The 15,211-nt window shown below is 36.7% G+C and overlaps 2 protein-coding genes across 2 annotated transcripts; one reads left to right on the plus strand and one right to left on the minus strand.

Moving 5' to 3' along the window:
• Positions 1 to 8: 8 nt before the first annotated feature.
• Positions 9 to 12,773, minus strand: LOC145463036 (RING-type E3 ubiquitin-protein ligase PPIL2-like). The gene is made up of 25 exons (XM_081446738.1): positions 12,668 to 12,773; positions 12,458 to 12,507; positions 11,370 to 11,418; positions 11,116 to 11,178; positions 10,937 to 10,988; positions 10,776 to 10,827; positions 10,598 to 10,689; positions 9,916 to 10,005; positions 9,325 to 9,400; positions 9,042 to 9,142; positions 8,438 to 8,485; positions 8,080 to 8,155; positions 7,793 to 7,840; positions 7,623 to 7,681; positions 6,512 to 6,572; positions 6,369 to 6,397; positions 6,157 to 6,190; positions 5,642 to 5,704; positions 4,954 to 5,008; positions 4,450 to 4,506; positions 3,404 to 3,473; positions 2,863 to 2,925; positions 2,390 to 2,434; positions 1,919 to 2,022; positions 9 to 1,594 (listed from the first exon to the last, which is right to left on the minus strand). Exons 1-25 carry the CDS (start codon positions 12,697 to 12,699, stop codon positions 1,507 to 1,509), a joined length of 1,557 nt encoding a protein of 518 aa, XP_081302864.1. The 5' UTR covers positions 12,700 to 12,773; the 3' UTR covers positions 9 to 1,506.
• An 82-nt stretch (positions 12,774 to 12,855) lies between these two features.
• On the plus strand, positions 12,856 to 14,583 carry LOC145463045 (bolA-like protein 2). Its single transcript, XM_081446748.1, has 2 exons — positions 12,856 to 12,947; positions 13,756 to 14,583. Exons 1-2 carry the CDS (start codon positions 12,882 to 12,884, stop codon positions 13,948 to 13,950), a joined length of 261 nt encoding a protein of 86 aa, XP_081302874.1. The 5' UTR covers positions 12,856 to 12,881; the 3' UTR covers positions 13,951 to 14,583.
• The last annotated feature ends 628 nt before the right edge of the window (positions 14,584 to 15,211 follow it).

Below are 15,211 nucleotides of genomic sequence, written 5' to 3' on the forward strand. Positions count from 1 at the left end.
CGATCACGAAGTGATTTTTCACGCGCAGTTACAAACATTAAAAGTAACCTTACGATTTACATAAAAAAGAAAACTCTTTAGGACTGGTTGAAAGTGACAGGTTTTTCACGAAAGAGGACGCTTCCATGACACGCAACAATAGTAGCCTCTATTTCAACACAGCATTCTTAAAATTCAACGACTGGAATACAATTATTCTATACTTAAACTAAACCAGAGAAAAACAGCACTAAAAGAGCAAGAGATTTCGTCATAAAAATTGCTCCCGACATAATTCGTGCTCGCGTTCGTGTTGTTTCGTGTTACCTCGTGATTTTCGGCGTGATGCGAGAAACGCAACAAAAGAAAAGAATAGAGTTCTGCACGCAACACTGCCCTTAGTTTCAATTGGGGAAATAATTGAACAATTACAAATGAATCGCACTCATAAAATGCATTTTTTCAAAGTTGATCATATGCAAGTGTATTTACTTCAGTAAAAGGTTTATGCGTACCTGTCTCGACAGGCAATTTTAGTATCCTTTCCTTCGCATAGTTCGGGGTAAAAAAAAAATAGAATTACAGAACAACTTGACATGTCAATGATCGAAATATCTATAGAAACAATTTTTTTTCCGAGTTGATGTCATTTCTAAATTTAATAGTCATGACATGAATTAGCATAATGCCAATTCATTATTTATGGCGTTACAAGCGCGTGACAAATTCAACGTTAGATTTTAGCCGCGTGATCACGAAATATGAAGAGAGGCGGCGAAAGTTGTTTGTGACTACAAACCTGAGCAAGCGCTATGCAGAATTAATTGCTACGTCTAGTGCATGGTACCTTTATTTTGCCAAAATACTTCAGGTACCTGGTACGACCTTCACCAACGGAAAATCATGTCAGAACGATGTCTTGACATAAATTACATTATGGCTGGTCATGACTGCTTTTAAAAGAAAATAATGGACTATCGTCAAGGCAGATAACACTGACAATGTTTTTCTTGCTCGCACAAACCGAACTACAGGCTTACGAGTGCTGCTACACTTCTGCAATTTGTTAGTGCACGAAGGCGTCCGATCTTCTGATTGGACAATAAAACCTAATGATAATTTGCCATAACTGAACAGCGTTTCTTCTCAGCGCCATCTTCTCGGCCTCCGTGGGAAACACAGGTGTGAGCTTTGAACGAGCATGTGTAATCTTGTTGTTGGGTTCTTCCTGGAGCCAGCCGGGCTTTTCTCTGTTTAGAGAGTGCTCTATACTGATCAAGCTTTATCCATTTTCTCCAATGTCACGTACGGCGAGAGATATCACATGTGATTTCCAGTCTCGGTTTATAGACTGACTGCGCTGTGGTCATGGCGAACAATTCTCTCGCCTCCAGGCATTAGGTCTCAACAATGAGATTTGTCTTACTGTAAGGCCCTTCGCCGCCATTCATTCAATCTCACGCTCTCTCGATTAGAAGCCTGTCCTGGGCTTTTTCTATGGAAATTCACAGTCCCCCTGTTTGTTTGTCACCACGAGCTGAAATCTTTAAACCCACCAGAAGTTTTTATTTTCTTTTTTGTTGGCTGCGGTGTGAAGTCAGCAGTATCGGCATCCCTAAGAAACGTTAAACCAGAAAATTAATTGCAAGGAAAAACGTCGAGAAAAATTGAATGCCGCTTAAAAACTAGAATCAGATAAATGATTAAGATTTTTCAGATCAAGCTCAAACAAAATTCCTCATTAATTAAAGGTTTCCATGCATTTCTCCTGATACAAGTGTAAGAATTAAGCTTTGCACGTACGGAGGTAAATCCCCTTGTTGATAATTTTCTTTTTTCTCATCACCCTTCTGCTTGACAGTGTATGGATATTGTAAGGAGACATTCTATGCTGATAGTTCTTGAGAAATACATTATTAAGCTATATATTTTATGATACCTGGATGCTGGTTTCTGTGGAATATATTTTCCAACTCCTGAGCGGTAAACCTTGGGTGCTTCTGCTGGTGTAGCAGCTGCTTTCTTTTTCCTGGCGGCTTCTTCCTGTTCACGTACACACAAGTAATAGAACATTTCAGATCAACTGTAACCTGAGCCTGCGGTGTTGCTTACGTAACATGGCGCGTCCTGTTGGCGCTACGATGACTACGTAGCAACAATCAGAACCCTCGAGATCGCTCGTGACTGCTCGTACTCCCTTTAAGTTTGATTGAATAATAAGAACGGAAAAATCTTGACGTGTTTCTACGAGATTCACTGACTAGGGTTTTGCAGAGATTGATAACAGGAACAAAGATGCGAAGGTACAAGGCTATTAATCCTATCTTTGCATTACAGTGATTAAACACACTTGCAGAAGTAATGGACCTCAGCTGACGAGGATAACCTGGGAGGTGATCGGGTACATTACCTGTCGCTTTTCCTCTTCTTCCTTTTTCTCGCGTTCTTCTTTAAGCTGAAAACAAATTTAAGTTGGTGTCAAACTCACAAAAAAACAACAGCCTACCAATGGAAAATGAAAGGATGATGACTCGTATCCGTCTCTGTCACGTTACTGACACGTTAGCTAGTCATCATGGACAATCATCTGGCTCTTCACTGTATTTGTATATAACTCGTGCGCATCGCTGTATCTTGTCACGGAATCTTTCTCCTCAGTGACGGAAGGATTGTGTGACGAGCTATGCGAACGTAGGGGACTACATACAAATTCTCCGTACCTGTCGTTATACGTTACTTACAGCCTTAGATTAGAGAATATGTTAATATATCCAGAAAATATTGCCCTTGTGATCGATTGTCTTATTCTCCTGACCTAGATGGCTCTTTTTCATATAAATTTTTAAGAGAGTTAAGATGTTGATCACCGCTGGGTCAACTTACAACGGCGTCCACTTCATCAAAAGGATTCACGAACACCACAGCCTTGATCAACTTGATCGTTTCCTGATGGGAGACAGTTAAATGAAAAAAATATTCACCCAATTGAACACAAAATAGAATTTGACCCAGATTAAATGAAATCCAAAACGGGAATGACATCGGAACTCAACTGGTAAAAAGAGAGAAACAAATGACCAACAGCTATATCGTCACATTCTGCGATGTGAAGATCACTTCAGTTCGAATGAAACGTCAAAATCACAGTGTAAACTCCCTCGGTATAACATTTAATTTCTTTGCTTTTAACCCATTGTTTGATCTTCATTGTCAACCTCTTCATTCTTGGCCTACTCATAAGACAGCTGCGGAAAATTCCGGCCATTCTTTACCCACAGGGTGGTGGAGAAGGTTTACCCACAAGTGTTTATGAGAACTTTGTATAAGGAAAACTGGAGTCTCTAAAGTTTTCACTCACCGCGAAAATGGACTTAATTTAATGATCTGCCCCACAATTGAATAGATGTATTCGATAAAGTAATACCTTAGGTCGATCTTTTTCGTCGGTTTCGACTTTTTCCATAGCGCTAAGTGTTTCAAGCCCACCAACTAACCTGGCAAAACAGACACAACGATAAAACTCCAGTCACGTCTGTGAACATGCGAACATTTATAAAAACCAAATAGCTACGACTATAGTACTACAAAATGTACAAGAGTCGCGCGTTATCTCTAGATTTACCCTACAGTACCTTGTACTGCGGAAATTCAGAAACTTTATCCAAGAGGGAAAGGAAAATTACTTGAGAGTCATTTAAAAAAAGAAAGTCGTTCAACAAGCTTTCCTTACTGGATAATAAACTTAAGGTAATTCCTCTGAAATAAAAGTGACAATAGATTTTTGTTCAAACTTTGTCCACTGAATATTTGTCATATGATAACTTCAATTTTGAAATAAAAAGGGGGGGGGGTGCCCATGCTCATTAAGGAGCAGTGAGGCATTGAAAATACCCCATTTTGGCATTATTTAATGCTTATTATAAGAACGCATTCCCAGTAATTGTAAAATCTTTGTGAACCCAGACTCATAAGAACATGCATTAAACTGCAGTCAATACATTGTGTCGGACACAAATAAACATTTTAAGTTTGATTCAGGCAGAAAGTTAAATCCTTGGTTAAAAATTTGAACCAAATTTCTTGACGTGGTTACCGACTGCAAAATAGAAAAGACCACAGTGTATCTGCTATTTTTCTTATTTATTCAATTTTCAGCAATAGAAATTAGATCACTCTTTTCTCACGCAAAGCTTATGATTAGTTGATTACAATGACTGGAAAAAAAAATTGGGGTGCCCGTGCTCGTTGGTGAGCTAGAGCCATTTTTCAACTGACGGAGCTCAATATCAAGGCAAATCCGTCATGTTTTCAATATGCGCGTGCACGAGCGCGCGCTAATGACGCCATAAATTATGCGCAGTAAGGATGCGCAATGCAAATGTGAGGAATGACCTTAAAGCCCAATACATTTTAAAAGCTTTTAAAGGTCTCTAAACGAAAAGAAAAGAAAAAAAGTCTCGAGAGTGTTACCTGCCAAACACGGAATGCTTTTCATCCAAGTGCCGACAAGAACGATACGTTATGAAGCTACAAGGAAAACAAAAGGCGGAATGAACAGTACTACAGAATGAACAAGGGAGGGGAGGGTTAGGCAAAAGGGCCTACCGACCCTGCCTGACCCTTCCTGAAAACATACATTGAATAATTGCCATTGTTTAGATTCTACATATCTCTACCATTTCTCGCAGTTTCCAAAAGAAGTAACTGAGTAATACGTGAATAATTTTTCCCCCTTGATTGCTATTTGCAGAAAATGTTTTTGTTTCGTTTCCTGAGAAACGAAACGACCAGCAGTCGTCCGACAGACGACCGACGGACAACCGACAGACAACCGTCAGACGACCGACAGATGACCGACAGATGACCGACAGTATCTTGTAGGAGCTGCTCTTCACTATTGCCCATAAACGTTGACAGTTCAGCACTAAAAACATAATATTGACAAGTAAGTGTGAATAGAGTTCCATCACTCACAACTGTGATTTGTTGGTATTGGGTCCTGAATTTGCCATACTCAAAATTCCTCTGCCTGAAAAATACAAGACAAAAATGGTTTGAATGCGGTAACTGTGGGACTGCAAACCTTTGTTAGTCTCAACAATAAATTGACGAAGTGCAAAAATATTGTGTTCAGAACATTCAGTATGTGCAAATAATAGAAAAAAATAAAAAAATAAATAGAAATAGAAAACATGTACCGTCTTTCTATCGAGTTTTAGTATAAACCTACAAGCGTTCTATCGCGAGCGCCTTTCTCTGATTGGCTTCGTATTCTGTCATAGATAGTGAGTTCCGTAGCAGTGTACCCTTGTTAACAAAATGACGGCCGCTTCTTGGCGTTTTCGAAGTGTCCGTGAAGAGGATTTAGATAAAGTTTTGAACTACCAGTAATTGAAGATTTATACTAATACAGTGACATTATTCGCTCTCGATTTCTATGCGTGATAGTTGACGAGGGTGCGGCGATAGAAATCTCGAGCTCATAATCTAATTGTTTAATAGAGGCACGATTCTAAACCAATCAGAGCGCGTATTTTCCTTGAGCTATTTTCTACTTACTATTACTGTACAATAGAGATGCAATGTACATGTACAACGGAGGAAAAAACAAAGATGCTACACGTCTACAAGATAAAAAAGTGCCTTTATTCATCCTTCTCACCTTGATGTATTAAATTCGGTTTGAACTCGTCCTTAAAGGCCTCGCCCCACGTCGATTCCCCTCCTGTAAAGAAGGCAAATAAACAGCTCGTTAAATGCGAAACACACACACAAACTAAAAACCTGTATTATGTACAAACATCTTTGCTCTCCTGTTTGACCAATTTAAGTCTGCGAGGTATAACTCCCTTAGTTTTGTTTTCCAGTCTGTTCCACAATCAGAATCCCCCCAAAGTTATTAACCTCCCCTGTTCCTGATTAAATAGGCCTCTCAACTGAACAAACCCCTAACTCCTTTGAAACTATGAAAGTAAAACGTAAGATTTTTATAACAATCTCCTTGGGCTGAGTGTGTGTCATTTTCACAATTTAACCCACAAACGTATAATTTATTTATTTTATTCTCGTTTGAATGACAGTGATGTTTGGTAAATCACGCCAATTGAGAAGAAAAAAGGTTTACATTTTACTGCAGCTGAGGAAACAAGGAAGATTTGCTTTTAATTAAAAATTTACCTTGCCCAGTTCCAGTAGGATCCCCTCCTTGAATCTGAAACAAACACATACAAGTACCAAGAAATTTAGAATACGCTCTTGGTTTGATTTGATTTGAAACATCAGAAACCATATTCATTACATGCTTAGAAATACAACAACAAAAAGGCTGCGTTTTTGCTCAAGAATAAATCAGATAAGTAAGTTAATAATGTAACAGCCTTCACACATACCATAAAATTTCTTATAGATCTGTGAAAAACTAACAAGAAAATAAAAAAAAAAACATATTGGTTAGGTGTGTAATTTAAACTTAACTAATACCGTCAATTTCACGTCAAGAAAGAAGAAACCGCTTTCTTGTCTATTTACTTACTTGTATTATCGTAATAGCCTTCACTACAAAGCTTCATAAAATTCTCGCATGTTTTTGGTACCTAAAAAATATGATGAAACTGGTCTCAAATCTTCCACATATATGCATGTACCAGAAGAAATAAGGTGCAGTCCCAACAATATATATATTACAGCCCATGGAAGGTCACTGGAAATTCTGAGGAGGTGGGGATCTTAAAAGCCAACAATTTTATTCAGGAAAGTATGAAGCTGAACTGGAATTTCCAGGGGGAGAGAGGTTCAAACCAAAAACCTTCTAATTAACAATTACATTATGAGCTTGAGATTTCTATCGCATGATAGTTGAGGAGGGCGCACCTCAAGTAAACTATCACACATAAATGTGGAGAGCAAATTATCTGTTATAATTGTTTTAGTGTAAATCTACCAGACATTCAAAACTCTATCTAAATCCTCTTCACATGAGAATGCAAAGTAATGGCCACCATTTTGTTAACAACTGCATACTGCTAGGCTACTCACTGTCAACAACAGAACATCTAGTGTGTGCAGTGTAGCCAATCAAAGTACTGCATTCATGATAGAACACTAGTAGATTTATACTAAAAGGGGAGATAGATATATTGAGCTTCAGTTGTACCCTTGGTACAATTTAGTATTTTCCTTTGTTCTGGTGTCAACAGTAGAACACCATTAATCCAGTCACCCCAGACTGGTCACCAACGCATCACAAAATCTGGCTGTATTAAGCGGGTGGCCATATTAAAGGGGTTCTTGAAATAAGAAAATGACTTCTCAGGACTGAGCTTTTGTTCAGGCCACAATAAAGTGACACTAACAACGAGGTGGCTTATGGGCTGGCCGTAAGGCAGGGTTCCACTGTAGTAATACAACATATGAATTATATAAAACAAAGGAAAATACCAAAAATTGTTCCAAGGGTGAAATTGAACCACAGTCGATATTTTCTGGAACAACTCAGTTTCTGAATTTTTGAACCATAAACAATTTCCTCAGATACTGTTGTCTACACAGTTTAGGTTTATAAGGAGTCATGTATAAATGAATCAAATGTGTCAATCCTGCATCTTGAGAAAAGCCCCAGAATTAAGTTCTTTGTATTTGCTCACCATTTCACAATGAATTTCCAAGTTTAGGTCACCATGACTTGTTTGCAGTCTCACATAACCTTAACAAAGAAAAAAGAATCATAGTATATTCCAAATTCCACGGATCAATTTAAAATAAGAAATAAAAAGGACAAAAGACATTATCTTTTTAACATGTACAAGGTGTGTACCCTTCTTTTTCACTTCTCTGTATCGTACTATATCCTGATCAACAACAGCTGAAAATAAATCATAAAATTGATTGATCATTAAAAGCTCCTATTAATAAAGAAAGAGACTGTTAAGTGCATTACTTGGACAGGCGAATTTATGGACAAATGAGCAAACAAGCATTAAATGGCAATTGACTGTTTGATTTATTAATCAGACAACTGAGTTGGATATAAACAACGCATTGCAATTCAAGAATGCTAAATTGAAGAGATGGCTGCAGTCTACTGAGTTTGTGATGTCTTACCTGCTTCCTGTTGAGTGACTGGTATTTGCGCTGTCGATGTAAATGAGCTAGCTACAGCACCAGTGGAATAATGAGCCTACATGCATCGACAAACAAAAACAACATTATTTATCAAAATTTACCCAAAAGTACATTGCAAAAATGGGAAACTACAATAGAATAAGTCAACAAATAAGTATAGATCCTTTGCATAAATGGCAGCTAAATTTGAGTAACAATACTTTATGCATCCTTAGCCTTGTGATCATGTTTCCAGACAAGGGATTTCACATGAATGTAAGGCTAAGGACGTATAAATATTGTTATTCAAATACAAGCACCATTCATGCAAAGGGTCTATACTGGGCAGGAAACTTACTGCATTCCTCTCTGTGAGTGATTCACTTTTCTCTATGTTCTTCTTCTCCTGCGAAGTAATTATTAGTAAATCAATGTTCCGTCAGAAAAGAAACTTCTGTCAGTGATAAAGTGATCTTGTCAATCAGAAACAACAACAACAACAACAGTTTCTTTCTACTACTGCAAACAACTAAAAGAATTTACAAGATTATAATCATAAACAAATAAACATTACAGTACATACAGTAGTGGGACACCCAAAATAACTAAAAAGCTAAACTAGTTGGGTGACCGTAATTATAATAATTAAACATGTGAGAGTCAGGAAAGAGGCACAACAAATACATTGGTACACATAAATATCATAAACTTGGTACAGGAGTAAATATACAAAACAAAACAAAATAAATAGATATAAACCATCAAAATATCAGTAAAGATTAATAGAGACTAATGAAATGTGAAGTTAGTTCATTTTTAAATTGATTAGAAGTACAACACTTGAATCTTTCATCAAGTTCATTCCATAATTTAGGTCCATTAAAATGAATATTAAAAGGAAAGTTCAGTCTAGAGCAACAGAAGCAGCATAGAGAATGACAGATAAAGTAAAGTTTACTTACAGGTTCTTTGTAAGTTCTTTCCAGCTCATTAAGAATGCCAAGTGTGTCTTTGTTGGCTCTGTTCAAATAATACTTTGGATCCTTCTTTGCTTTCTCTTCCTCTGAACAAATGATGAAAAGTATTTATGGTACAGTTATCTCTTGCTAGCTATTTTCTACTTTCTCCAGACTGTTGTCTATATATTGAGTTCTCATGCAAGGGTCAAGGCTTGCTGCTAGTATGGAAACAACTCTACTGGGCTATTGGAGACAACTTTTATTGCACCATGAATACAAAACAGACCTTCATTCACCACTTTCAAGTTGTTTTTTAGATGGTGGAAATTTGCCAGGTTAAACTTGTCAAGACTTGTTGGATCCTGTTGGGAAAACAATTTAAATCAAAACATGTGAAACTCTGGAAAAATGACAAGCAATAATAAAAATAGTATGTAAATTGATGGGTAAAGTCTGTATACGGGCCAAGTGGCCCATCAGGCCGGCGCTTATGCCTGGTTTCTGTAGCATGAAGCAACCAGGAGTATTCTACTCCCCCTTGGATGGGATGCTAGTCCATCACAGGGTTATCCCCCAGCATTATAATACACCTGGGTGGAGAGAGGCACTGTGAGAGTAAAGTGTCTTCCCCAAGAACACAACACAATGTCCACGGCCAGGGCTCAAATTCGGACCGCTTGATCCTGAGTCTAACCATGCACTAACCATGAGGCCACCACACCTCCCTTATTTCAACTGATAAACCAGTATTACTAATTTAACATTTGAAAAATTAACAACGTAAAAAAACAATTAAGCACTTCTTTTTTTCATTCTTGCACTTTTTGACTAGCATTATGGCAGCTATGGACTTTAAAACATTGAAAGAGTGACAAACCTGTATAGTTATTATGTCTTTACGTGTAAATGGTTCATCGGTGAGAAGATCTTTGAAGTTCTTTGCTTTTAGATTTAACTGTTCCACTGCCTGTTATCAGTCGGGAAGAAACAAATTTCTCACTGAAAACTTAAATATAACTAAGAGACAGTGCCACATGTACATAGTGACTCTGTAGTGTGACAGGATGAGACCAGGAGGGGGGTCATTAGGTAATATTTATTTAGCGTTTGAAATTTGGGATATGAAAACCCATCTGAGGTTAGAAATTCATAGTTTCTGTGAAAGATGTTGCTAAGAACATTTTATGGGATCAACAAAAAGCAGAAGCTAATGTTTTTTACTGCCATGTAACACTAAAGTTTCTTTGACATAAACTACTGGTTCAAGCATGTGACAAAAATTTATATCCACTCCCCACCATACACTTGGCATACACTTTCCCACCCAAAAGGAAGGCACAAAGAAAACAAAGCTGCATGTCTCATTCAGGGATAAAATTAAGAAAATATTTATATTATATTTGCATCTAAAAGAACCTAGAAAACTACAAATTTGTCAGTTTACAAACCAATGAAAGGAATTATTCCTTTGACTGGTTTGTTTCTTCATCCTCTGATTCATTCAGCACTGGTCAGGAACTAAAAGTACTACAGGAAAAATGCAAAGACTTTTAACCTACATCATATGAGAAGACATTTCCAGTTGTTTTGACAGCAACAATGTGTGAGTTGTTATTGAAGACTTTGAATGTTACAGGACAGTGATATTTGTCTGTAAAAGACACAAATTGACAACAACAACAATTACTGCCAAATTCCAATCTTTAATTTTCAATAAACACCGATCACTCAACTTACCCTCGGCATTCTTGTGAAAATTCAGTTTTACAAGTTCCTTGGCCTGTAGAGGCTATAAAAGAAGAACGGAATGTTAATTATAATATAAGTGCATATACCACACCAGTCCTGTAATTGACATGCCTTTGATTAATGAATTATCAGATAATGATGATACATACTTCTCCTGTGACTGGGTTTTTCCCATATTTCTTGAGATAAGGAACAATATTTCTGTAAAAAGAAGAAAAGTATAGCTTAAATAATATGTCAGAAATCCTCTTATATCAGTACTTTTGCCCACAAAATTTATTTGCCAAACCCAGCGTGAATTAAGAAGAAAATATGTTGAGTAACTTACAGCAAATCAAATATGATGCCATCTTTAGTGCAGAGTGGATGTTCAAATGGCTGCATGGAAAGGCTGAATAACAGAAAACAAAGAAAAAAAACTTGGAGGACATTTTTTTCACAACAATCACAAGTTCTATTTCACATCTTTTCCTGCAAGAATAATTATGCAATTTCAGTCACACAATGTGCATTGTTTCACTAATAACATAGTTTATGAGCTGTAAGTCAACTGAAAAGTTGATTTGAATCATGAAAACAAACCTGCAGCAATAAAATGGTAACCTTCTAAAGCTGGCCTTCTCAGGTACATCTAAAATGTAATACAGAGAAAATTCACTTGTTTTCAATGTTACCTGCATCACAACCTTCTCTTTACATTCTGTCTTTTGAAATGCTATGGAATCAGCTGAGCTGATGATGAGACTATAAACCTGGAAATGTTTCTTGCTATTGAGCAAATCTGAGTTCAGTTACTGTAATCAGATCAACTTCTATGTGAATGCTTCATACTATTTTATTCAGTCTTATTTGGTTGGAAAGTTAAAATTTGTTACTAGTAAATGCCCTGAATTATGCATATCAAATAGATGGTTGGCATGTGTGCAACAGATGCCTTTTCCCTTATCAGCACACATCGACCAGTCTGGCTTTTAACACTCAGGTCTTGTTTTTTTTCATAAGATAAATTTATGTCATCAAAATTACCACCAATCATAGTCAAGAATTAACAGATCATTTATGTAATATTGAATCTGCAGTAAGTTTCTTCACACTACTTGCATAATCTATGTTGTTAAGTAGAGATATAAGAAATGACATTAGTGTTGGGTATTCTTTACCCCTTAATTTTCGCTCTCACCCATAACCCTTCATCCCCAGGGATCAAGAGGTTGAGTGTCGATTGATAACCTTAATTGACTCTCAATTAACCCTCGATTGACACTTGACTGATACTCAATCAACACCTCAGTTGACACTTGATCAACACTTGACTGACAGTATGTTGAGAGTCAGTTGAGAGTCTGTTGAGAGTTGACTTATTTTTGGTTAATACATATGAAACAGTTGATACTCGGCCAACTATCAACCCACTGTTGATTGGGTGTTGATCAAGTGTCGATCAAGTGTTGATTGGGGCTTGATCAAGGGTATAATATGAATCAACACTCGACTGTGGATGTCTTTAGTAAACATAATTTACAGGACCCATCATATCCTTACTTGATGAAGATATCACAGCTTATCATGTGTCGTAATTGAAATAGTCATGCATCCTTTCTTGAAGATTTAGCTACCTGTGGCTAGTACTGGCTACCCAGGGAATGATATCTCACGGAAAATTAACTTACCGGCTTTCTTTCCACCCCATTCATCTCTCCACTCCTTGTTCGTCAAATATCTTTAACATAAACCGTGAAAAATATAGAACACAAACATTTTAGTGCCTTACAATGTCTATTGCTGTCATAATATTCTCTCACAAACTCCTCGCCAAAACTAAAGGCATATTGTTTTAAAAATAAGACAGAGAGAGGACCTAATTAAGGTATTAAGCTTACAATTTGTCTTTCTGGTGTTGTTTCTTTCCCATAATTACGAACTTTTGCAGGCGAGTATCACAAAATCACCACTTTCAGGAATTTCAGGAACACTTTGAGGACTTTCAGACCAGCGGATACATCGTATGGCAGAAAGTGTGTCACTTAGGCTGAAATGAAAACATTCAAACCCAGGCTCTTCTCTTCATCTAATAATCAAGCAAGGAAGAAAGCCATGAGTGGAATTAGCAGTGAATTTCTTCAAGAAAAGCTTCAAAAGGAGTTCAACCCTATTCATTTGGTAGGAGAAGTATATATTTTGTACTCAGTTTGTGCAATATACGCACAAAAATTTGGTTTGCCGATCTGGATTTTCAAGATGTGGACGCATGTAGCATGCATACATGTCGTCTCCTTATTGCATGTACTACACATCAAATGCTTTGGGAGCTTATATTTCACAGCGTTCCATTAAGATCTCTTTCATCTTCAGTTGAAAAATAAGTGTGCGTGCTTTGAATTCAAAATTCCATATTCAACTGACTGTTGATTACATCATTACGTTACATCAATATTGATCATGAGTGACCATCGTGACTAACACTGCATTGGTCAACATTTCAACTGAAATCAACGTGTTGGTCAATATCACTGGCTGATCATGACTTGACCATGGAGAGGAGCTGAAGCGGATCTAGACGAAAACTGGCCCACAAATTACCCTAGTTGAAAATATTGTTTTAAACTTGTTCCGTCTCAAATGCGGTACATTACCATCATTGAGAGTGAACTGTAAATTAGTTAATCTGAGCACTATCCTAGCGGCAGGGGTATTGTGCAGGATACTGAACGCCGAATGCACTGTTTTCTTCTGGTTAGTTCCACTCATGTTTGCCTGCGGTTAGTTTTTATTTGTTAGAAAGGGGCAAATACAATATATCTGTCACAAAGAAAGAATTTATGAAACGTTAGGGTATAAGGTGCTGGTCAAAAAACCTACCTTGTAAATTCTTCACTTGTCCCAACTTTCCTTCTTAGTCTTACTTAGAAAGATTAAATATAGTCAACTTTACACTTTTGACTCTGTAACTTTTTTCACGTGAAAACAGGAAGTGGTTGACCTGACAGATGGCTGTGGAGGAAAATTCTCAGTAGTCATTGTTTCTGACAAATTTGAGGGAAAACCACTGTTAGCTCAGCACAGGATGGTGAATGACTGTTTAGTCGAGGAACTGAAGACTATCCATGCATTAACTATTAAAACAATGAAACCTGCACAGTGGGAGAAACAGAAGGCAACATAATAGAGAATTCATGAACGCTAGAAAAAGAACCCTTCAAGAACTAGGGTTGACTTTATTTGAGGAAATTCATTAGAACATCTACTTCCAGCACTATAGTGTATTTAAAACAGAGAGTTCTTCATGTTATTGCCATAATATGGTTGTGCAATGGTAGAAGTGGATTATTATTTTCTAAGCAATTTTTGAAAAGCTGTATGTAGTAAGCAACCTTATCTAGTGATTTTTTAATATGAAAAAAAAAATTCAGGTGGCACTCAATGAACACTTTCATGGAAATAGATATGTTAGGAATTTGATATTTTCAGCAATGTTAATCAATAAGCCAAGCTCATAAGTTTATTTAAAGCAGATGTAATATTATATAACAGTCTACAGTTAGTCATATAGCATATGTGCTTAAAAATCACCCCTCCAAAAAATTTAGAATTAGCACAAAAGAGCCTGGAACACTAAGGCAATAACTATGTAATTAATGTAGTAAAGAAATAAGCCATTGTTATGATGTTATGTTGAAAGTAATTTTTGGAAATCAGTGTACAATATTCTCTCCAAATCTAGGGAAGCCTCAAAATGATTGTTAAACTTGAAAGTCTGAAAATCACAAAGAATAAATCAGACACCAAAAGAAACAAAGTATGGAAGATTGATCATCAATGTATTGCATGGTGTGGATTCTTTACGCAAGGTCACTTTCTGAACCATACAAGTGTTTGAATCTTGACTTGTCAAAAAAGGTTTCAGTAATAATAATAATAATAATAATAATAATAATAATAATAATAATAATAATAATAATAATAATAATAATAATAACGACTTTATCATCGTGTCAATTACATCTAGTAGCAGAGAATCCCCACTGGTAATAGGGGACACCTAACTAGAACTATCTAAAAAAGAATAGTCCTATAAGAGATATTAAAATTATGAGTTACAAAGATGGCAGCCACTACATCCATCGAGGATGTTGCTTAGACCTAGCCTCCGTACGTGGGTCTTAAACTACTTGAGATTTATCGCCAGTCTTTCTTTATTTGTTAGTTTGCTCCATAGTTTATCCATAGTATCTACTCCATAGTATTTAATCATTTCCTAAAACACACGAGGGTGGGTAAGGTAAAGTAAAGACACCTGGCAAAAATGTGCTGTTTATAAGAGAACACCTGAGATAAGATATTTCACTTCCCTAAGTTTTTCCTTCCTTCACAGCTACACCACAAGTCTATTTTGGAGGGAGTTGCCTTGTTATGTCAAAATAACC

Source organism: Orbicella franksi, chromosome 12 (genome assembly GCF_964199315.1).
Source record: "Orbicella franksi chromosome 12, jaOrbFran1.1, whole genome shotgun sequence".
Classification (NCBI taxonomy): domain Eukaryota; kingdom Metazoa; phylum Cnidaria; class Anthozoa; order Scleractinia; family Merulinidae; genus Orbicella; species Orbicella franksi.